Raw genomic sequence first — 23,452 nt, 5'->3', positions numbered from 1 at the left:
GATGCAAGGCAAAGGCATCAATGACTAATGCATTACAGATACTTGATAAAAAATTCTATCTGTGTGAAGATTGCTCTTGTAATGTCAGCAAGGTCAGTTGCAAATATTAGGACTTGCTATATAAGTGCCAGTTTCTAATTTTACTGCTGCCTAGGGGCTACTCATACATTCATGTCCAGGTTTTCCAAACTCTTAGAAGAAAATACACCTAACTCATTTCAGTTACCTCCCCCCAACATTCCCTTTCAAACCTACAGGATTTGTAAGGGGATAAAGGCTATTTCATCAGAAAGAACACGATTATCATTTGATTAAAGCAAGAGCTTGCAGCAGGTCTCTAGAAGTACACTCCCTATGTTCCACCTCCAAGAATCCAGGCCAGGTCACAAGAGAGGGCATCTTTACCTGGTACCTCGATAAAAATGCCAAAAAAAAAAAAATTAGAGATCTCCCACACTCAAGACAGCACTCAAATCCCAAAACTATGGGAGCAACACTTATGGTTTGGGCCATGGCAGGCTGACATGTATAGAGCCATTCCTCCCTTAAGTACTTATTACCCAGATTCTCACACACAGCCTTCACCACTCTGCACACTGAGACCTACTTTTAATAGCAATCTTCCTTGACTCCTAATTATATCTGTTTTCAACAATTTTAATGCATCTGCAAAACATTTCCCAGATTATTGCTCCCTGGTGAATCACTGTTACCACCTGCCCAGGTGTGAGGAAGAGATGAGGAAGCAATCTGCTGAGCTGTCCTCTCCAGCTTGGCTGAGCAATGCTATCACAGAAAATGAGGCTGCAGGTAACAAATCTTCAGGTTTCAAGTCTCTTGCCCTGGGAGACAGAACACAAGTGACTACACTCAGGTAGTAAAGGCTGCAGAGCACAGGGAGCGACTCTGTTTCAAGGAACACTATTGATTTGTTCTTTGTCTCTTCCTGGCACCTGAAGAATGTCATCAGATCAAAATGAAAGTGAGTGAACAGTAAAGATGTAATCTGGACCTGCAATTTAGCCAGTTTCCATGGCAATAACATCAAAAAAGAAAGAAACAGATTCTTTGAGGTTTAGCAACCCTAAAATGATGTTGAATAGCCTGTGCTGTCATCCTGACTAGAAAATTAGAGCTAATCTCTTTGTGATGAACAGCCATTGCGTACGGCATTCCTTGATCATGTGGATGAGCACCGTAGTTACGCTTGTTCTCCTGTGGACACTCCTCAGTGGGGGTTTTGAAATGCCACTGCACCTCAGCAAAAAAGCACCTGACAGTATTTTTCCAGCTAGAGCATGAGTTCCTCCTCCAGACCCTTCTTCATGAGGAAAAGGATTAGGTGCTGTTGCTCTTCATTTTTCTTCTTCATAAAAGCAAACTGCAATGGCTTGACTTCAATTCATTCAAAGACAGAGAAAGTAATGTCACAGACCCTGAGAACAAGTGCATGGCCCAGGAGTCAGCAGTCAGGCTGAGGTGCTCCCAGTCTGGACTTTTCAGAGAGCACAAATTGTTCGAGGTTCCCCTAAATGGATTCAAAGGATTTTGGCACAGGTCTATGTAGAAGAGATGACAAACGTTTTAGTTGAACATTTTTATGGGGAAAAGAGAGGAGCATTAGACTGAGCAGGTAAAAGTAGCTCTCCCTAGCAGTCTCCAGTCCTGCAGACTCCTCCCATGGGTGAAGGGAGTGACACAGGCATGGCAAGGATCCCTGGAAACTCACCAGCATAGTCAGGACTAAGCCAGATCAGTCCATTTCTCCCACCCAGACAGCACTGACACTATTTTAATCAGAACTACCCAACATTGTTTCAGAGCTGGGTGCTGTATCAGTCTCCCACATCGTGGCAAACAATAGTCCTGTGTCACAGTCCATCCCCCTTGGACATGTTCAGTGCACAGCAGCTGACCCTGGCTCACTGAAGGATAAAAAGCTGTATTACTAAATAACAGATTGTTCTAAAGCAGCACAAAGGGAATGAGGGCTGTTAGATGTTGCACTAAGAAGACAAGGAATAAGTATTATTAGCTCTCTTTCAATTGATCTGCTTTCACTCTCTTCCTTTAGAGAGGCACCTTAATTACCTATTTTTTCTCAAATTTAGGACAATACTAATGCTGGTGCTGTTTCAGCTCTAACTACTGAAACAGTAACAGATATTTTTGATGCATCATCTTTTAATAACCTGAAGAAAGAAACCAACAAGAGGAAGAAGCCCAGATGTCATATATTAACTAAAGGATCGGATGGTAAAACAACTCTTATTTCTTCTGAATTCAAGTCCAAAGCATTAGGAAGATATTCAGAGCACAATTCTAAAAGGACAGAGAAGTGTTACAAAATTTAATGTGGGAGGAATTTGAACAGAAGCATTCCCTTTTCTGTAGCATTATTATTATTACCATGGAAAAACAGGCACTGCCATATGTTACAATGCTCTGTGCAACCTTACCTCCAGAAGATTTTATTCTGATTGCATAATGTCAATTATGTAGATTAAAAATGTGGAAAAGACTAAAATAAACTACAAATAAAATAAAACAAAACACTTGAAACCTTTTGGAAAATTCCCAACATCAGAACACAATAGTGAAGCATAGATTCTGACATCCAAAACTGTCTGGAATCCATGAGAACTCTTCAGCTGATTTAAGCAGCTTTGTGTCTGGCCTTAGCAGCAGTGTATGAAACACGTACATCATCAGTTCCAATACATATCCTTAGTAATCTGCCATCAAAAAATGATATTTAGTATCTGTAATCACCATCATATCGCAACAGAACTTGGCTCTGGATACCTGCCCCAATCCAACACTTTTCATGTGCAACATGCTGACAGCTTAGTTGTGACTCTGCTTCCCTGCAGCCAAAATCAAATCCTGCCTCATCTGTTGCTGATGCTGCAGAACATGTGTTCTGCATGATTTCCTTCCTCCCCCAACTCCCCTTTCCCAGGTCAAGAGCAGCCAGGCCTGAAAATCAATGCTTTTGAAAAAAAGGCTCCTCACAGGAAAACCAGCAAAGTCTGCTTTCCCAGGGGCTTCTTGCAGGGCAGAATCCTCTTTGCAGCATTGCAAATCACACCTTCAATGGTGGAATGGAGGAAAGCAAACACCATATTCTGGCATCTCCTGTCACCAAGAGCTGTTGTGCTCTCCAGACCAGGAGAAAACTGCACTGACAGTGTACTGAGACCTGAGGTATCTCCTGAGCTGAGATACCCATATGTGTCCCTAATGAAACACCATTAGATCTGACAGGCCCCAAACCCAGCATCTCCCCTTGCAGCAACATTGTCCTAGAATGACCCTTCATATGGGAAAGAGCAATGCCCTCCTAACCCTAAAATTCAGTGGCAGACTGTGCCATGACTCCACAGATTAGGCTGTGCCACAGTTTTTCAGCAATCAAATCCACTAAGCAGAGCACAGACTGTTATTAAACTGAAGCAAAGAGACCAGAAATGAAGGTGGGACTCCCCCAGAGCATATGGACTCACCTATCCTGTAGGAAGTCTCAAGGCACCTTTGCTTTCCAGAGTAATATTTCTAAAAGGATGTGAATGTGACTAGCCTCATTCTCCCTGCCTGTGGTAGGAGGGGGTCTTGATGCTGCAGGGGGTGTTTATACCATCTTCAGGCACCTAAATGAAGGGTTCCACCAGTGAGACATTACCATGGACTCTTTCCATACAAACAGAAAGGCAGGAGATTGCTCCGTGCAGCAGTTCCAAACACCCAGCTTAGATTCCAAGTGTGAATAGGTATTAGAGCTGGTTTGTATCTTTACTGTCACTCTCACTTTGATCTGCTGAGAAATAGATAAGGAAGCAATCAGCTGCTCCTTGACAGCCTGCAGGCTTCAGTCTGCTTCATGCTTTCTTTTCTTCTAACTTCAAATGCAGCTAGCAAAAGAAGTGAATTAGGAAAAATGAGCTAAACAACAAGCCCGAAACTGCAGAGAACACAATACTGGCTTCTGACTTTGATGTAAGGAGGTGCCTTATGTTTAAAATAGCAATTTTAACCCTGGATTACAATTTCCAAAAGATTCAGAATTGCTTACATTAGGAACTCTGCACCTTTGTATTGATGGCACACTGGAAAACACGTTACACCCAAGTCATACAACCTTAAAAAATACTGGTCACAACATCTGTGAGGTAAGAGACCTCTTTTAAAATCACCAACAGAATAAAATGCTAAAATGTGTATGAATGCATTTCTTCAATATGATACCAAATATTGTCAGCAAATTGCAATCCAGTAGTATTTGTAGTTTCAATGTGTAACTTATCTTGTATTTAGACCACTTTTTTTTTTCAATGTCTGAATTACTAGAATGAATTTAAGGCAGCATAATTATTTAGCTACTTTAAAGAGTTCTACCTAGTTTCTTGTGTCACTTTCTCCAAAGGTACTAACTTGCTGCTGATTAAATAGAAAATCTAAACTAAGAAACTGTTGATGAAAAATTATTGCAGATGTTTAAATATATGTGTGTACAGATAAGCTATTTGGTTTTATTAATTTCACTCTACATTTTTATAATTTTAATTCTCTCCACTGTGATTTTCACTTTCTGATATTTTTGTACATTTGAAGTGTGTCTCCAAAGCAAACTGTATGAAAAACCAGGAGATTCAAAGCTACTAGTCAGAGATGGAAAAGTACCACTTGCCTCAATGGATGGTTTGCATCGAAGCCACTATTCTGCCACCATCTGTGCTCTGTTTTGCAGATCTGTTCCACTTTGGCAAAAAGAAAATACCTTCCTTGTGCTGCTTGTTTTCTGAAGCACACTATAAGCAAGATGGCTATCAGCAGTTGGGGAGGATTTGTGCCTCCCAACGCGACGCTCACTTGAGCTCGTGGAGCAGAAGTCTGCTCTGACTTCACTGTGCACTCCTGTGTTCAGAGCTGGGCTGAGACTGCTAATCATAAAATAAAATGCCTTAATGCATTCAGAGAACAAGGAGCTTGGCACCACTGCTGGAGCACAGCCAGAAGGTTTTGCTTGGCTTTGCATTTACACTTCCAAGCAGGCTGACACCTCTGACTTCCAGTCTTCACCAATCAAAAGAGCAACTCTGACCTCCCTGAGAGCACAGCACTATCTTTTAGCTGCCAGGCAACCATTAGAGCTCTTTTCAGAATGGCATGAGTTTAAAACATTTTTTTTAAGGTATATTTATGAAAAAATCACAGACAAATAATATTTAAAACACGTGTGTATTTCAAAATTCTTCTTGAATCAAGACTATGCTGCAGAATGGACTTAATAGTTTTGAAAAACCATTTGACTTTTAAATTAGGATGAACAATTCTGGCAAGCCTGCAATGATAAGGACATATCACAGGACAAACTGATTCCCATTTCACAGAATTCAGCTAATTAAATCAGAAATTTAATTCATCCAGTCTGCTGAATTTATCCACTGTGTTTGAAGTCTGTCCCTTGGTTCAGGTCTGCATTACACATCTCCTGGCAATATCATACTCACAATTTATATTCTACAGCTAAAGAAATCTTAATCTGCAAATTTATGCTGGTTTACCAGGAGGGTCACTGTGGGCAGCAGGCTGGATCTGTGAGGACAGAAGGTCAAATAGTTAGAACTGACACAGATTTACTCTGAGTGCCAGATACCAAAATGGTCATTTTGAAAGTGCAGTAATAAAAAACAGGTTCAGGGACAAGGCACAAGTTGTTTTATTCCCTTAGCAAACCTTGAAAATTCTTTTTTCAAACACTATTTTTGTCTTGGTTTTTATACCAAGAGCAAGTCTTTGTAGCAAAACAGAACTCAAATGATCACAAATATAAAGAAAGAATTTGGCAGGAGAAGTTTTATGAGCTATCAGCTCATGCAAATGCTTGAAAGGAACTTCAGCACTCACATTAGGAGTCTTTGATCCAGACTCCATGGATATGCATATAAGGAAAGCTTTCTAGTAAACTTCTAGGGACTTTGAGTACAATTGCACAAAAAATGAAATCATATTAAACAGCCAAATCTAGGAAAGGCAATCCAAAACCTTTCAGAGGACTCAAAGAGCTAACAGGAAGGTTGGAACCTACAAGTTTTAGTCTGGTATTATTCAGCCAAAGAAGAAGGTGAAAGATTTCAGCAAAATTTCCATTTTGTTTTGGTACTAAAATCCAGTAACTACTAGCTGGAAGAAGAACTAGTGCTTCCCTTCCTTTATGCGTTACAAAAGAGATGAGATTTTTGCTACAATTAGGGTTGAAACAAGAACTCACTGTATGAGAGTTATCAAAAATTTTTACATAAACAGTCAAAAGTTCTCATGACCCAATGATCTGGCTTTTAACAGACCAGCTCAGAAATTATTTTCTGAGTTTGAACTATTAAAGTAAATAAATACATCTAAAATTTATGAATCAAAATCAATTTTAAAAGGAAAACCATTTATTTTTATTAGTTATGCTCATGGAAAATTTTATATGGCATACTTAGACTGTTTCAAAACTCTGTGGGGAAAAAAATAAAATAGCAATATCTCACCAGTGCCAGCAATTCCCTTTTTAAATGTTTGAAGGAAAATCCTAAAAATTGCATTAATGAAATAGTTACTCATTTAATCTTTTTATTTTATCAGATAAAACATGAAATTGTGAATGGAAATTTCCTAAGTTCTTTTTAATAGGCTAGAGAAGGAGAAAACATTAATATGCACAAACTGTACCAGTTTAACTATGTTAAACAGTTTAAAATGGGAGGTGATCTTACACAATTTAATTAAATTAAGATGAAATTCAGTGCAAGAGAACTGTTTAAGCTGAGCTGGCCTTAGCAAGTAAGTTGTTTTGTGTTAAGAGGATTAGGGTTTTAGTCCCTAAAATCATCTGATTGTCTGACTAAATATATGAAGATATGCCTGTAAATAACTAAAGAGAACTAACTACAGCTGGGCTGATAACCTAAATGGTTAAGTGGGGCTTTATACATTAATGTTATTTTCTTCTGGATGCAGCTGGGGCTCAGGTTTCCAAGGCATTTTACGAAGCACCCTGGGAATGGCAATCTTTCCTTCTCCTTTGATTTATAGCATGGAGATGCTTGCTAATGAGAAAAATAATCAAAGATCTAGAGGACTGAACTCTATCAATCCTTTAGGAAGGAAAGCATGAAAAACCTTAATGATGCCAGAGGCTGAGACGCTAAAAGGATTGCAGATGATTCTAATTAATATGGACCATTCAGACTTTGTAACTGGCACACACCAAAAAACACTCCCTACTTTCTAGGTCAGATATACAGACACTTGAAAGCAACTGCCAAATATCAGTCCCTAAGGCGTCTGCTGCTGTTTATGAGCTAAAAAAAAAACCCAACAAAAAAATAACCAAACTGGCAGGGAAAGGCTTCAGATATCTAGGGCTAAATATTCATTGAATGTAAAGGAGAAGGACTGTGGTTCTTCTTTTGCAGGGAGAAAAGAAGGGAAAACAATGTAAGAAATCTGCCATCCTTCAGCCTTGCATCCTAACCTGTGCAGGGCAAGCTGTGATGTGCAAACAGCCCAACAGCCACCCACTGCTATCCTGTAAACAGGCTGATGTGGGGAAGTGTGAGAGGTTGCAGCATCGCTCTAAAAAGCAGCAGAGATGCCAGGCCAAAGACAGCAGAGACAGCCAGGGTTCCCCCAGGCAAGGGGAGGAGGCTAACACTGTCACTGCTTCACAGAAGTCATCACCATTCAGCTCAGGAAGGCTTAAGGCAGGATTTGGCCTCTAAGTCTGCTGGAAACTGTAAAATGAAATGTGTGCCAAGCAATCCTGACAATGGAGTTGTGGTAAATTAAATGGGAAAAAAAAAGTAACAGCTGTGTGCTATTAATTTCTGTCCTACCATGTAATGGTGCACACCCCATACCAAGCCCAAAAGCCACCAAAACAGAGTGGCAACACAGTGTCCCAGAGGGCATCCCATTAATCTCCAGCCACCAAGCAGAAAACTTCTCTTGACTCTACACTGTGAAAAACTGCACAAGAGTCCCTAGGGTTACAATCCTTCTTTGTCTGAATAAAACACCATGCAAGCAAAGTTTGCCATGAAGCAGTTATTTTCCCTCAGTCTTTCCTGAAGCTCCCTTAGAATCTTTGCATTGTTCTGGACTTCCCTTTGGCTCAGCCCATTTATGAAATAAGTATGCCACTAAAGCAGCCATTTAGAAAGCATTTTGTACATATAAATTGATCTTGCAGAAAAGCACCATAAAGGAAATAATCCCCTACAAATAACTGTTTCAGCTGCTGCTCCTGAGGCAATACATCACAGGCCCACTTGTCCTGGAACAAGTGAAGAAGGATCCCTGTCATTTCTGAATGTGGGAACACAATGAAATGCTGGTAATGCAAAGCTGAGTGGCAGTGATGAAACAGCATCATTGCACAGAACCTGTCAAGTGCATTTACTCAATGATAAAGTAGCTAAGCCCCAGGCATTATGGTTCTGCTGGCAGTGGTTTTAGCAGATCTTTTAGAAACATGGTTTTGCTAATGTCTGTGAGAGATATTTTCTGCAGCTAAAGAGAAGATAGGAAATATGCTGTATGGACTATTAAAGGTCATCTACTACAATAATCCTACATTCCTGTAGAAATTAAATAGAGACCAGAAACTACCTTCTTTTGCCTTCTTTACCTATCTAATTAAACAGCAAAGTAGACACTTAAAAGGGAGAATGGCATTCTGATACCCTTTGTTCAGCTTTTTAATGTGTTAATTAGTGTTCTAACTAAGAAGCTATTTGAAAATTAAAGCTGAGTTGCCAAGTATGATTTTTCAGGAAAAAAGGACAGAGCTCAAACACTTTGATGACATATAGCTGTATTCATGAGAGATCACAGAACAAAAAAGTATCTTTCTGATTTTAAATATTATGTAGTAAGAACACACTGGAGTACCAATACCTTTTTTTTTTTTTACTTTCAGAGAGCAAGATTAAATACAAAACTGTAAAATTATGACATGCTTTGACTCATATGGTGCCCAGATGCTCCAGAGCTATCTCTTTCCTTTTGACTGTGTATCTGAAAAGCATGAAATGTTTGTGTTTGACAGCCAGACATGAAGTAATGTAAGATTAACATGAGACAGTCAGACGTGAGAGTAATGTGTGTGTGTTTAGATATTGCAAAATAAATCAGAATACCTATTATTTATACAAAAATGAGTAAACAATATGCTGCAGAGAAAAAAGATTGGAGTCATACCTGTTTCTTCTTGCACCAGGCCAATACAACCTGGGAGTGAACATCAACACATAGAAAGAAAATACATCCTAGTGTATTTCTTTTTCATTAAAAAATGGCTCAAAGTAGCCATGGTAGATGGAAGGAACAGAGGATCACATCTGATGAAAACACACACAAATGCAGACTAATACTGTCAGCAAACTTCAAAACAGAAAGAGGGAGAAGAAGACACGCTCTCAACTCTCTATCAGTAAGGACATCCAACCTAATGTGACAGCTGCTACAATATTCTCTGGAATACAACTGGGAACATTCAGAGGTCACAGTGACTGCAAGATGAACTGATGTAGCGGACAAAAAAATCGTGCCATGAGCCAAAGCCAAAGGTGATACTGCTCCTCAGAGAAAAGTGCTCTATCATTGAAGACAGCTGCTCTATTTCTAGGATTGCTCATTTGACATATTTTATGTAGAATTAAAAAACTAGTGATGATGAGACAATCAGGATTCCAGAGTGATCTAACTTCTCCAGCATTTTACTGCTAAAAAATCTCTTTGAGAAATCCAGTTTCCCTTTATTTTTTTGTTTTCTTTGCTACCTAATGCAATGCTCAAGCTCATTCTCACAGAACAGGAACTTTCATTAAATATTTAGAGCTTCATCCAAAGAAGGTCTAACTCTGCTTTACTGCAAGTACGCTTCATACACTAAAGGAAGTTAATAGATTTCAGTGCATAAAACTCATCTCAAAACCTTTGATACCAAAGGAGCTACAACATAAATCAGTTAGGAGCCATTTAAACCAAGTATTACATTGTACCCTAATCCAAATAAGAACAATAATTACAGAATGAGTAGCTGTAGCCAAACAAAGCCACAGCACAGTCTAATGGGCTATGAGAGAAATAGCACAAAATAATCCGGCTTACATTATTTTAGCAGATAAAGCCCCATTTTGAAATAACCATCCTCTGAAAGAAGCCAGAAGATTAATATCTTTGTCTTTATGTGAGCCCACAAAACAATCAGGTACTAAAACTTATGCACAGCAAAATACACAAGCTAGAAAGCAAAAGAGCACAGATAAAATTCTTGCAGAAAGAAGGGCAACCATTAACCTTTACACATCCAAGACAGCTGAGCCTGGTGCAGTTCACTGAGCAGATGGAAGGCAGGAAACCTTACACCCAGTCTGATGGGATTCTCAGGTTCCCCAAGGCACAGCAGGAAGTGCTGGGTACATGGGACTCCACTGGACACACACACACACAATTCACAATAAATGAGATGCTACTGTGCAAGCCTACTACTGTAGGATAGTGAAACTAGCTGGGAACATCCCACATGTTCCCAGGAACACAGAGGAGCAGTGAAGGATCCAGGGCAAAATGGGCCACAGAGATAAATCACAGCTTGGTCCCCAAAAGGAGCTCCTCCCAGCATGCCACATGCCAGGTGAACACAGGACCTCCTGTAGGTAACACGGGCATACCAATGCAGGCTGGTGTGAGCCCTGAAAACTACCCAGCCCCAGCAGCACCTCCTCCCAGCACAGAGGTGTTTCTGCTATCTTATGTTGGGCTGACATGCAAAGTGCAGAAGGACCTACCTGAGCCAGGACACGAGGTCTTTCCAGGGAGCTGCTCAGCCCACAACACCTTACACTGCACTGCCTGCCTCTGAGGCACAGTGCAAAGATTGTCCTTGTTTACTCACTCAGACAACTCAAACCCAAAATTCATGGCTGAGAGTGCTGCAAAGACGAGATTTACAAATGCCTAAGGTATGCTGAGTAGCAGAACACACCTCCCCATGGGCATGTTTCTTGGTGCCTCAGTTATATTAGTTAGCACCCTCTCTAGCACACTAGGGTAGCAAAAGCTCAGAGTATCCACCAGGGAGATGCATACAGTTATTATAAAGGAGTTTTATATTAAGAGAGGCAAATTTGTGTTTCACATTATGCTACAGCATAGGACCTCTCAGCAAATGCCTTTACCTCAGCCCTTTTCTTCACATGAATTCAAATCTCCCTGAAGTTATGCATGTCCATGCATACAGAAGATGACCATAAGCAAGAGGACACAGGGAATCATCAAAATGCTTACAAAACAAGCCAAAACATATCCTGAAAGACACATGTATATTCTATTCCAAGGAGAATCTCCATTCAATCCTGCAATACTGTCTTATGAAAAATGAGTCATGTCTGAATACCTCATATAAGAAAACTCCATGAACCAACGACCCATCTATTCAGAGACGGGTATCTGCTCAGGCTATGTAATTTTTCCATCCTATCTGCGTAGCACAGGCAAGACAGGCATCAAAAAGCAAAGTGGGATGTGTAAAGCAATGTGAAAACAGGTGAGTTGCTCTCTGAGCAACAGCTAGGCTCCAGTGAATTGTTCATTGTAGCCTGGTAACTAAGAGCAGCACCAGAATCAAAGTGTACCACACCTCTGCCTACCCAGAAATGATCCCCAAGACTACAAAAATAGATATAAAATGTGGCTCTCCTGTCCAACTGAAAGCATTCAGTCAGCAGTTTCTAGAACAGTTATCCATCTAACATCTGCTTATTCTTACAGTTGCTGTCATGGCTCAGAGGGAAGCTGGAATGCTCCTTAAACATAATGTTTTCCCAAATGACAAATCACAAAATGGTACTAAAGATTAAGCAGCAAAAAAAAACCCCATAGAAACCTGGGATGAGGAAGACAGAAATGGTTCCACAATTCAGTGCCATTAAAAAATCCACCCCATCTCTTCTCCTAATACAGGGAATGGCATCAGAGAAAAGACAACAGTGCTCTGGCTGTTGTGCTGGAGATAATGGACAATGGTCCTGAAGGATAGCAGCACTACTAGTCTGCAGGTCGCATGGCAGAAGTGACTACTGGGACCATGCAGCTTTTCTTCCTGTGCAACAAAAGGGCTGTACAAGCTTATGAATGAGTTATTGTTTGACCTATTATCTGCCTGTTTGCCACACACATTATCCTGGACAAGCAACAACCAGTGACAGAAGATCCCACAGTGTCTTTAGGTAAATTGTTTTAGCAATGAATTTGTCTCACTATTGACTTTTTTCGGTTTTATATTTCTCCAGCTTCAATACCAAACACTTTGCTGCTTTTACCTTTTCAGCTGGAGGAGCTTGTTTGCTCCTAGGTAGCTATGACACTTGTTGAGCAAGTGTCCAGTCAGTTTTCATCTTGCAAAGTAAGACTGAGATCTGTGGTTCTAGGACTACAACTACTTAACAGTGTTCAAACTCTCCAGTTTATAAATTTTCTTTCCTGAAAAGCATATGTCATAAACATGTTTCTGCTGAACTACATTCACTTTTATATAAGAAATCACATATGCTTGCTGATCAAAGCATATCTCAAATATACTTGGTGATAATGGGACCAACAGATTAAGTCTGAAAACTACCAGAAGTACCAACAACTCAAAGAAGTATGAACACAACCTAGTTCTGTACCAGAATCTGGTCCCTCTCATGGGAACATTTGACAAACTCCTGCATTCCTCAAAGCTTTCAACAGAGCCTCTCTCCTGTAACAAGCTTAAATGTGTGACTTCACACCTTCAATTTTTTTATTTAATATCCATCATCTTCCTCCAGGGAACACTTCAGCAATGAGTAACCAGACTGCCCGCAGGATTTCTGCCAGGCTGTGTGAGCCTGTCATTCCTGCAGCAGTTAGCAGCAGCAACAATGGACAAGCTGTGATCGCTGAGACTGGGGCATTAGCAGCTTTGAAACTAATCTGCTCTCCTCTAAAGCCTGAGCTCAGCCTAGTATAGAAAAGGGAAAGATCTAATAAGCATGATGGCATTGCAGGGGATCCAGCAGAAGTGCCCCCTCTATCACAGAAAGTGAAGTGGAAAAATAAATTAAAATGAAGCAGGATAACCTTGTTTATACAGATACACAGGCAATAATATATGCAGTAGTCAGTTAGATGCATGGTCTGGGCACCTACCAGAGAAAACAGCTGGGGTGGTTTCATCTTATTTACCCACTCTGATGACAACACAGTGGCTAAATCAGTTACTGGCATCAGTTCTACAACATCTTCCTCTCCAAGTCTGACACTATCAACACATGCAGGCCCGAGTGTGCCCGTTCACACAAACACTGAGCACATCTACCTGCAGCCAGTGACACTAATTCCACTAATTGCCACTCAGTACTATCCACTGGTTACAGACATTCCCCAGGGCCCAGACCAGACATTATTTCCATTACCACAAACCAATCGCTCCAGGCAAAGACCTGCAAGCAGCCTTCCTGGCACACAGCAGAGCCCTTTCAATACCTGAGAATATGCCAAGCAAACTGGGAGACTACAAGCAAGGTCTCAGGATTCCCACTGAATTCCTAGTACAGCCACAAGAAGCCAGAAAATGGATCCAAAGTGGAAGCCCACAATGCAGAACGTCATGAGCTCAGAAGAAGGGGACAAACTCCATTCTCCTCTGAAAGGACACGTGGTCATGTGCTTTCATTGCCCCTTGTTGACAGAGAGCCAAAGTTCTAGCGTGGGTAACAGCCAAATAAATTCTTCCAAAAGCCTTTTTTTTACCTTAATGGTAAAAAAGTTACAGCATTAAGATTCAGAGGAAAAGCGGAAAAGGAATTCAGAAGTCTCCACCCAGTTTTGTCAGAGCTTCACACAGGAGGACTGTGGTAAATAGCTTCATCCTGAACAGCAGGCTGTACCCTGCTTAAAAAGGATTTTTGTTCTACTCAAAGCACTTTGACTTGCTGAAATCTACTGCATTTACTTATGAAGGCAGAATGACACTATTTTCTGTGTTTTAAACTGCTACATCTCACAGGCTAGGGCTTTTCACTTAGCAACCTCCACTTCTTCTAGAGGGTAGACCTGGGAGCTGATTTAATAGCAGCTGTGCAGCATCCAAATCACAAGGGAAAGTGTCTGCATCTGGCTGAAGGGGACATAACATAGTCTCTGCTATTGAAGTGTGATTTTACTAAGCAGCAGGCTGGTTTGGCATGAAATTTGGGGACCTGAAGCTCTGTCACATTATAGTCTATGTCTGGAGAGGCATTCTACAATGTCTACTGAGCACTGTTAACTACAGAAAGCAATCACTGTGCTTTCAAGCCATCAGCAGAGTCTTGGCTCACAGACTTGGATGAGCTGGCAGCTCAGCCCTATGCTGAATTAGTGTGATACAAAAAGAGCTATTAGAATCTGTCTTTTACATTTCTCAAAACATACAGTATAGAGTAGAGCTTGCACCTCTTCTTACTTGAACATACCCTTCTTTACCAGCAGCATCCTCAGATTCTCTTTTCTTTTCTATTCCAGAGAAGGAATTATTTTGGGATTGCCACTTCATTTTTTATTTCTCCCATGGAAACAAAAATAAGATTACTCTTTTTTCCATCCCTCACACAAATTCCAGTTTCCAACAAGAACAGAGGAGCTGCTTCCCTTCCATTCTGAAGGGAATGGAAACTCTCCAATATCCAGAATTTCCAAGGCAGAATTGTCTGTGAGTCCTGGAGTGTTTCAGCCTGTTCCTGTCCAAGCTCCTCTCTGCCACTGTAAGTGGCACACACTGCAATGAGCAGCCACAGCAACCTGAGGCAACCTGGTGTTACATGAGGAGGAATGCCAAGGTGAACAGAGAGAACTCAGCAGGAATAACAGGTTCTACCCCTGGGCACATCTCCCTTTTCTTTAGTGTACTTCCAAACAGCATGAGAGCTTTCTGTAGGCCATTTCAGAAGTGTAAATTCAGCTCTTGCTTCCACTATAAGGTTTGGGGCTCTGAGTTTAAGATCCATTTGTTGCATGCATTTATTTGCCTCACATCTAAGACCACTCTTACTGGATGGTAGCACCCAGTGGACAATGCAGAAACAAAAGTACACATTCAATACAGCATGTTATTATTTACAGCAGAAAAAGAAAAAATGGGGAAGTAAGAGCAAAGTCAAAAAACCCCTCATATTTATTCTGTTAACTCTGTGTCTTACCTTCCTATGGGTCCCAGATCCCCTGAGTCCTGGCTGCCTGCGTCACTGGGTGTGCTCACTGATTTCGAAGAGGGAGACATAGGGGTTGGGACTAAATAATGAAAATAACAGGTATCCCATGTTAACACATGCAGCGACTGCACTGATGAAGAGCAGTGTCAGACAAATCAAAACCAATGGACCAAAATGATAGTGGATGAATGAGTAGGAGAGTTTGAAATGGTGAAAGCAAATAAGGAAGGAAAGAAAAAGAAAAGGAAGAGAGTCAAGTGAATTTTAAGTCTTCTGGAAGTGTTAAAACTGACATGTATCTAGACAGGACTGAAAGCCCAATGAGAATCTACAGCTAATCAATGGAGAAGATACCTGTGGAAATAAAATAGTACTTGTTTGCTTGAGTCTGGTTTGAAGTTGACTTGCAAAATATTTTAAAGATATGAAGAAGTATCAGGGGCTTGTCTTGTTAAAATCTAAGTGAACTCTTCTGGTAAAGTCACGTAGGCAACAAAACAAGCATACTTCTCAAATTCTGGATTTAAATCAAATGCCAGTGTCCATTAGATATGCTCTAAGGCTGCAGTGTGGAAATGACATCAAAAATAAAAGCTAAATAAGGAAATCAGCTAAGTTAAAATCATTTCCCAAAGATGCTGAGAATACACAGTTTACTTGGCGATCGTTTTCTTGAGTAATGTAGGTCATACAAAATTTCCATTTTGGGTGGGACATGATTTCAACACTCAAGGAAAAGTTTCCCTTGGTTTAGACACTATTTGCCCAAGCTCTTGAAATGATTTTCTCTTTGCCTTGCCAGGGCTTTTGAAGCATATTTCATGCAAAGGCAGTTTTGTTTCCTGAAACAGGAAAGGAAATTCATAGCTCAAGGTCAGCCCGAGTTAAAGCTCTTCAGCAAAGAAATAATAAATAAAAGAGTAAAAATATCCTGATTTCTTTTAAAATGGTTTCTCAAAAATATTAAAAATTAAGAGATGGCTCCAGTCAAGATTTAAAGCAAGTACTTTTCAAAGCAGCCACATTGAATAAAACACAAAAAGAGGGTTTAATGTAAAAGCAATGCTTCGATTTGGTTCAAATCATGAGCATTTCCTTTTATAGATTTAAGAGAGTAAAACTTTAAAATACTTTGTTATGCTTTACAATGTATAATGACAGACCTGTCAAGAGATTTGGATTTTCCATATGGTCAATCATTTAATGCAGATTCTCCCTAGAGACTGTCACAGAAATGACTGCAGCATGAAAAGTGAATTCATCTTTGTGACAGCCCTTTGGCAGGTTACAGGTATGGCTGGTTGTTTACATATTCCATATTCACCGTGAGACCTGGCAGCATGTGAAGGTGGAATTAAATCCTCCTTTTTATATTAATTGTGAGTGTATGTAAAGGGAACAAAAGGGAACAAAATACTATTTTTAACTAAAAGGAATCATCTTTCATGTGAATTTATGTGTTCTTTTGACAGTATCAAACATTAAAAAAATTACCTACGATAAAAACTGATAGCTTGCTACATGAACATATGTGTTTGGTTAATAAAATGATAAGGACATATATACTCATTTTTACACAAAAAAGGAGTCTTTTTAATGCTATGCATTAAAAATATATCTGATTTTATCCTGGACCTTACTTTTGTATCATGATATAATTTTAAAAACATATTTTATTATACATAAAAATAGCCTAACCATTACTTGTCAGACAATTCTTCTGAGAAGTGATGTTTAAAAGCTCCAGTCACTCTACCATAACTTATAAAAATAGTAACTTTTCTTAATAAATGTTGGTTGATGCAAGTAATTAATTCAAATTCCAATTCAGAATGTCACTACCTACTTGCATATGCACCCAGGCATCTGTACAAGGTGCTTTCCTAAACCAAAACTCCAACATTTTGTCAAATTTGAAGATTCTCCTACATATTGCTGGCACGAATAACCAGGGGTAAAATCCTAGATTCAGTCAAAATGAACTTAATGAAAAGGCTTGATAGCTCCAGAGAGGGCAAGGTTTCAGCTAAAACAGTAAGAGTGATCCCAAATTTGAGGGAGAGGGGAAGGGGAAGGGGAAGGGGAAGGGGAAGGGGAAGGGGAAGGGGAAGGGGAAGGGGAAGGGAAGGGGAAGGGGAAGGGAAGGGGAAGGGGAAGGGGAAGGGGAAGGGGAAGGGGAAGTGGAAGGGGAAGAAAGAGGGGAAATGGAAGGAAATTTCTCACTTTAGGACCATTCAATAAATGAGGCAGATCTTAATCAAGGTAATCCATACTCAGATTTTGTATGTGCTTTTAAACTGAAGTCTTCGAGTTCTAAAGCTAAAACATCAAAACCAAAAAAGGTGTCAAGCAGATGAAACCAGACCAAAAATCTACAATAGTGTCTGTTGAGAAGTGTTTTTCTATTTCTGATTTGGGTTTTATTTTATTTTGCTTCTCCAGTTTTTCTTAATTTTAAGAGAAACACAGTGGGAGTTCCCATATAACTATGCTCCTCCTTCCTTACAAATGCTTAATTTGAATTTTTGAAACAAAACTTGGGGCTAATGAAGTTTGCACTTATATTTTTGAGTGAGGAGAAAAAACAGTCCATCAGAAAAGAAATCACTGCTGGTATGCAAAACCAACCTGCAATTTGTTCATAAAAAATTCTTGAAGAAATGAAACAGATGTTTTTGGCAATGACAAGTACTCAAAATGCCATGAGCTTGTATACGTGAATGGTATGGCAGGCATTCAAACAGAAGAGTTCACTTCACTAACACAGCCAAAAACCAAAAAAGCCAAGCATGCTTTAGTAGGAAGAAAGCATTAGTTGTGGCAGAGCTGAATGCTTTACAGTGTGCTTCTCTTAAATACCTAGAGGTGGTTCTGGGGATATACCAATGCTCTGTAACAAAGCTTCTGTCTCCCTTCTTTTACGGTCTAGGTCAGAATCTTCCTGAGCTGGCTCCTTCTTCTGCTGTAGATCAGCCTGAGTTAAACCAGAAGAAAACAAATAAGTTTATTTCATATATAATCAGCTCTAGCAATTATGTGTGTGGAAATATTTTTATGCACTACTGATTAGGTACAATTTGAAATTTATTTTGATACTTTTAGGTAATTTATAACTTAGATAATTTATACTGTATACATCAGTAATAGCATTTTTCCCTAAATGGATGGTAAAACTGGTTTTTGCAAGGATATTTGCAAGAATTTTTACAGAACAATGATGGAAATTTTCTGCCTCTCACTCAGAAGGTACAACTTATTCAACTAACATAAAAGCAGATCACAGAACAACAGGTATCATTACCCTGAATAAAAACTTTCCTATTTACTTCAGGATCAAGAAAAAAATTTCCTCTCATTTTGGTGATGTAGCTTAAGGTCCTACATTTGGTCCTAAGTGCTTGCTGGGAAAAGAAATACTGACTCATTAACTTCAGTATCCAAGAGGTGCAAAGGAAAGAACTGACATTTCTAAACCAGGACTTTGGCAGCCCTGGGCTCACTAAAGGTCCACAAGACCCTTCCCTCTCGGCTTAGCTCTCTCTATCTCCTCGGAGATTCCACACATTAGCCTTCTCCCACTCTGATCTGTGGGCATCTAAAAGCAGTAAGAGCACCTGCATTAGCCAGAATCCCACAATGAGATTGCCCCTTCTGCTGAAACCAGAGTGTTGGAAAAGGACTTGTACAGTTCCTCAGACTGGTGTTGATCTTGGTTTAGGCACAACAGAAAACCTGGAAATTCAGAATGTTCATGTTCTCCAATTCAGAGACAGGAAACATTGACTATATAGTCAAGGCCCAAGCATATTCCTGTGCTCAGCTCTTCCCATGAACTATCTCACAGCATGTAGGTTTGTAGACAGCTCCCCTGCAACAGTGTGAATGGCCAAGCAACTTTGTGAGTGTCAGCCTTCGCTCCTGGACCCATCTGGCACCAGAGCACTGCCCATTAACACAATTATGATGACAGCATTATCTGCAGACGTGGCTCTCAGGGCCAATGGAAAGTTTCCACCACCACAAGTTCTCCATGAGGCATAAAGTCAGAGTCAGGGGACAAACAGAAAGGACCTAATAGCTCCCTTGAGCCATTAGCTTGGCCTCTCTCCCTCTAGTTCTTTAGTAATGAGCACTGAAAGCACAATCATTTAAAGATCTGCTCATGGAGGTCTTCCCCAGTGAGTCGGGGAGCCCCACTGGGGCGTGCGCTGTAACTGCACAAATGTGGCTCAAATGAAAAAAGATTAAAAAGACAGCCAAAACTGGAATGCTGATTTCCTGGATCACATCACATTTCCACGGTAATTCCATGAAATTCATGTACAATATTAAAGTGTCAGTTTAAAAGGAAACCAGCTATTAGTAAAGGATAACAGGTGCTTTAAACTATAGTAAGTGTTGACATTTGAAGGAAAGGAAGCATAATCACTTAATGCTTCTCTGACTTTGCATGAAAATGAATATCCACTACCTGTCAATTCTCACCTCTATTCCACTAAGTGACTGAATAAAAAGAAGTACAAATCCCTTAATGATAAACCTAATGCATATTGTCAAGGACAAATAAACTAATATGTCAATCAAACTTTAACAGAACTGAAAGATGCACCCATGCCAGAAGATGAAAATGCAATTGCAATTATGTTTTACTTTACTGGAGAATAATAATTGCAAACCTGTTACCTTAGCTAGTAATCAAACTAGTCTTCAGAGTACAAAAATACATATTTAGATTGTAATGGCTTGAAAAAATGTGAGTCCTCTTTCTATATTTCCCCACTCTCCACTCCCTTTCCATTGAAGAAGAGCCCAGGAAAAAGCATTGTGGCAAATCAATTTTTCTTTCTCCATACACATGCACATCATGTTGTCTAAACTGTTGTCATTTGACAGTGCCGTGGTTTTAAAAGCAATTCCCTCAACCCAATATTCTTGACTAAAAATAAGCTTTTTGATTTTCAGGTTAGTCTGACGTGGGTTTGAGTATTTCATTCCACATGACAGATACCCTTGGGGCATACAATACTGAGATGTCAAAACCTCAGCAAGCCCCTTGTGCAAGCATAAGCTGTCTAAAAGGTGGTTTTGCAAATTTACCTCTTTTTTCTTCCTTTCTTCCTCCTTCCGTTTCTTTTCTTCTCTTATCTGAGCCAAACGTTGCTTTTTGCGCTCAAGTTCTGCTTTTAAATCACTTTTGTCTGACATTTTGACTCTGCTGGAAACAAAAATATGGAAATCAAGGTGAAAATTGAATGATTACCCTATTTACTGAAAAAAAAAGATAGTTAATTATATCAAATGACAGCTTCTAAAATTGGAACAAATATATTTCTATATAAACACTGGTCATTGGACTATACTGACATTTAGGAAGTGGAATATTTTCTTCACAATTTTCATTTCAAGAAACTAGACCAGAATATCACCAAATGTGGAATACATTTTCAGACTGCCTCTACTACAAAATTACCTTTGTGAAGCAAGCCTATTGCTGCTCAAAATAATGCTTTAATGCTTTCAAAGTGAAGTGAAAATCATTTGATTTCATGATCTTCAGCAACTCTGCCAGAGTGCAGAACTCAGATCCACAAATAGATTCCAAGTACCAGATTCAGTGCTGCCCCAAACAGCCCCATACTTCTTAGACAAGTAATAATTTCATTTGCAATAAATGGAAACAGGGAGAAGTTTTGCTTATGCGGGTGCTTTGTAAAGCTGCCAAGCAGGACCCCCTGTCCCACACAGACCATCAGTTCAGTCTCAGTATCCTTCTCACATTCACCCCTCCAGTGAGCACTCTCACCAAGCTCTGAGCTATCCTGCCCAGGAATCTCCTCCGCCCTTTCCAGGGACTGCTGGGCCATTCCCCCAAGAAGCTGCAGACAAGGCTCAAAACCCCAGCAAATCAACATTTCTCTTTAATGAAGCAGCTCATTGCTCTGCCAACAGTCTTGTGTTCAGGTCATCTTTCCAAGAGGCAGGAGACATGCCTAACACTCCTGATTTGATGCCAACCACACAAACTTGGCAAAAACGTTTCTTCTGAAATACTGGAAGACCTCTTCCACCATTTAAACCCACTTTTCTTTAGAATAGTGATGTGAAGCCACAAATATTCTTTGTCTTTTAAATCTTTGTCAGCCTATACTGATGTACATGAGCCTTGAAAATGAAGGTAAGGAAATAAAAAGTCATTCTATACAAACATAGAGCCAGATCTCTAAAGAAAATATACCCATCTTTTTCTACAGTTATAAAACCCCACCAGTGTTGCACAAATCCATAACTTAAATCAGGGATTATTTTTTGATTTTCTAACATCATAATCATTATGAAATGTAAACTAACTGTATCAATGCTGATTTTCTTATTAGCCCTTTGTTTCAAGGACAGTTCTGACAAATATAGACATTCATGAAAAGAGTTAACTATGCTTTTCCTGTTCACACATCACCAATCATATCCTCTGCCACAACTCCAGATCAATCAGATCAATGGCAGTGCCATGTACACTCAATGGAAGTCTATTGTTCACTTGATGTGTGGAAAATGTGAATGTCAACTCTCCCTTAGCATAATGAGAACTCTACTCATATTACTGCCTGGATGGGTGGATGACCAGAGAGTAAAATTATCTGCTAAAAATTACATGGCATTTTCACCTATCATGAATTTCACTGCAGACAGTGAAATCTGCTTCCTCCTCAAAATGATAAAAGCCTGATAGTTAGCCTGTGACATGGAGGATGTTGCCAACAAAACACCACCTGCACATTAAGCACAATCTTGGCCCCAAATGCTTTGCTGTCTTTGCAAGCATTTTCCTTAAATGAAAGAATAGAATCACATTTGGAATCAGACAAGGAAAGCATTTAATGAAAAGGACAGGCATAAGAGCAGCTCAAACTCCAGCTCACACTGTCACAGATTCTGCACTTCAGCAGAGCTGCCCATGCTGGCAAGGCACCTTTCAAGGCCAGGGGACTCTGGTTCCATCCACAACAGCTGCCAGCAAATGGTATAGGAAGGACAAATGGTAGTGGAAGTACAAAAGGTAATGGAAGGACAGCTTCCAGCCAATGGGACCACTGGATACCCCGGCTGCATGTGGAGGACCCCCACTTCTTTATTCCTCCCATAATGGTATGGCTACCAACTGGAGAAAATCAAAACTGTCAGAAGAAAAATTACGTTTGCTATCAGGAAAAGTAAGCAGTAGCACCTTAAACAACATTAATCTGTGTGATCAGCTGACATCAGTGAGTTATTTTTTACATGAGAAATGCCCAGAGAAAAAAACCAAGCATTTTAATGTCAGTGCAGGTAATGTTTTGCCTACCAATCTGTTCAGGGTTTCTGTCTCTTTTAGATATGGCTGAAATCCCATTTGAAGCCATTTTCCTAATCTGTTGCACAGATTTGAATTCTGATTATGAAGTTACCCCTCAGAGCCCTTTGGATTAGACAGAGTTTTTGCATCCTTTTAGTTCTGCAGTTTGGCAATAGAGAGAGAGCTCCTGTTTCCATGCAAAAAATATGCAAATGCATTTTAAGGCTACTGACAGAAACCCTGAGGGTTTGGCATCCCTTTCAAGCCGTTTGTCAGATATCAATGAATGGCTTCCTAAAAATTCATTCCCTTAATGTCAGGGAAGCTTACTAGCTTTTCCCCTGATTTGAGCATCAATGGTTTAGTGCCTGGCCTCTCTTTTACAATGCTCCAGTCAGGGTGATCAAATCCTATTATAACTTTGCTCTATTTTTAACAAAATAGATCTTACATACAGCAAAGAGGATGTATTAAATTTCCTTTAAAGAATGTTGCCAGAGCTCAGTTACAGATTTTTATCCTGAATATATTATAGTCATGCCTGAGCCCCCCCCAGACAGCTTACCAACCTGCAGACTGGCTATTTATAATTTTAGCACAAATTGAACACCAGGGGTATGTAACCACCTTTCTTAGATGCCAGCAACTGGTAGAAAGCAAGGAGGCAAATGTACTTATCACTCTGCTTGGCATTAACCTTGGAGTTAACACTGTTCATTCCTGGGAGCAAATTTCTAATAAGTGCTATTCTGAATGCCAAAAGGCACACCACACCAAGAGAGATAAAGGCAAACTGCAAAAGAGATTTACTTTTAACATTCTCTGTGGTGCAGAACGACAGCCCAAGGCTTAT

The 23,452-nt window shown here is 39.9% G+C and overlaps 1 protein-coding gene across 1 annotated transcript in view; it reads right to left on the bottom strand.

The window, feature by feature from the left end:
• DYNC1I1 (dynein cytoplasmic 1 intermediate chain 1) overlaps nucleotides 1-23,452 on the bottom strand; it is a 213,298-nt gene that overhangs the window by 147,039 nt on the left and 42,807 nt on the right. The window contains exons 2-4 of the mRNA XM_050970813.1: nucleotides 20,367-20,484; nucleotides 18,129-18,243; nucleotides 15,258-15,348 (exon numbers count right to left, since the gene is read on the bottom strand). Of these exons, the coding sequence (XP_050826770.1) occupies nucleotides 15,258-15,348; nucleotides 18,129-18,243; nucleotides 20,367-20,474 (314 nt within the window). The 5' untranslated portion in view covers nucleotides 20,475-20,484. The remainder of the gene's footprint in view (nucleotides 1-15,257; nucleotides 15,349-18,128; nucleotides 18,244-20,366; nucleotides 20,485-23,452) is intronic.

The sequence above is a fragment of the Serinus canaria genome, chromosome 2 (genome assembly GCF_022539315.1).
Source record: "Serinus canaria isolate serCan28SL12 chromosome 2, serCan2020, whole genome shotgun sequence".
Classification (NCBI taxonomy): domain Eukaryota; kingdom Metazoa; phylum Chordata; class Aves; order Passeriformes; family Fringillidae; genus Serinus; species Serinus canaria.
The sequence above is the reverse complement of the archived record's forward strand: the minus strand, read 5'-3'. Positions and strand labels throughout refer to the sequence as shown.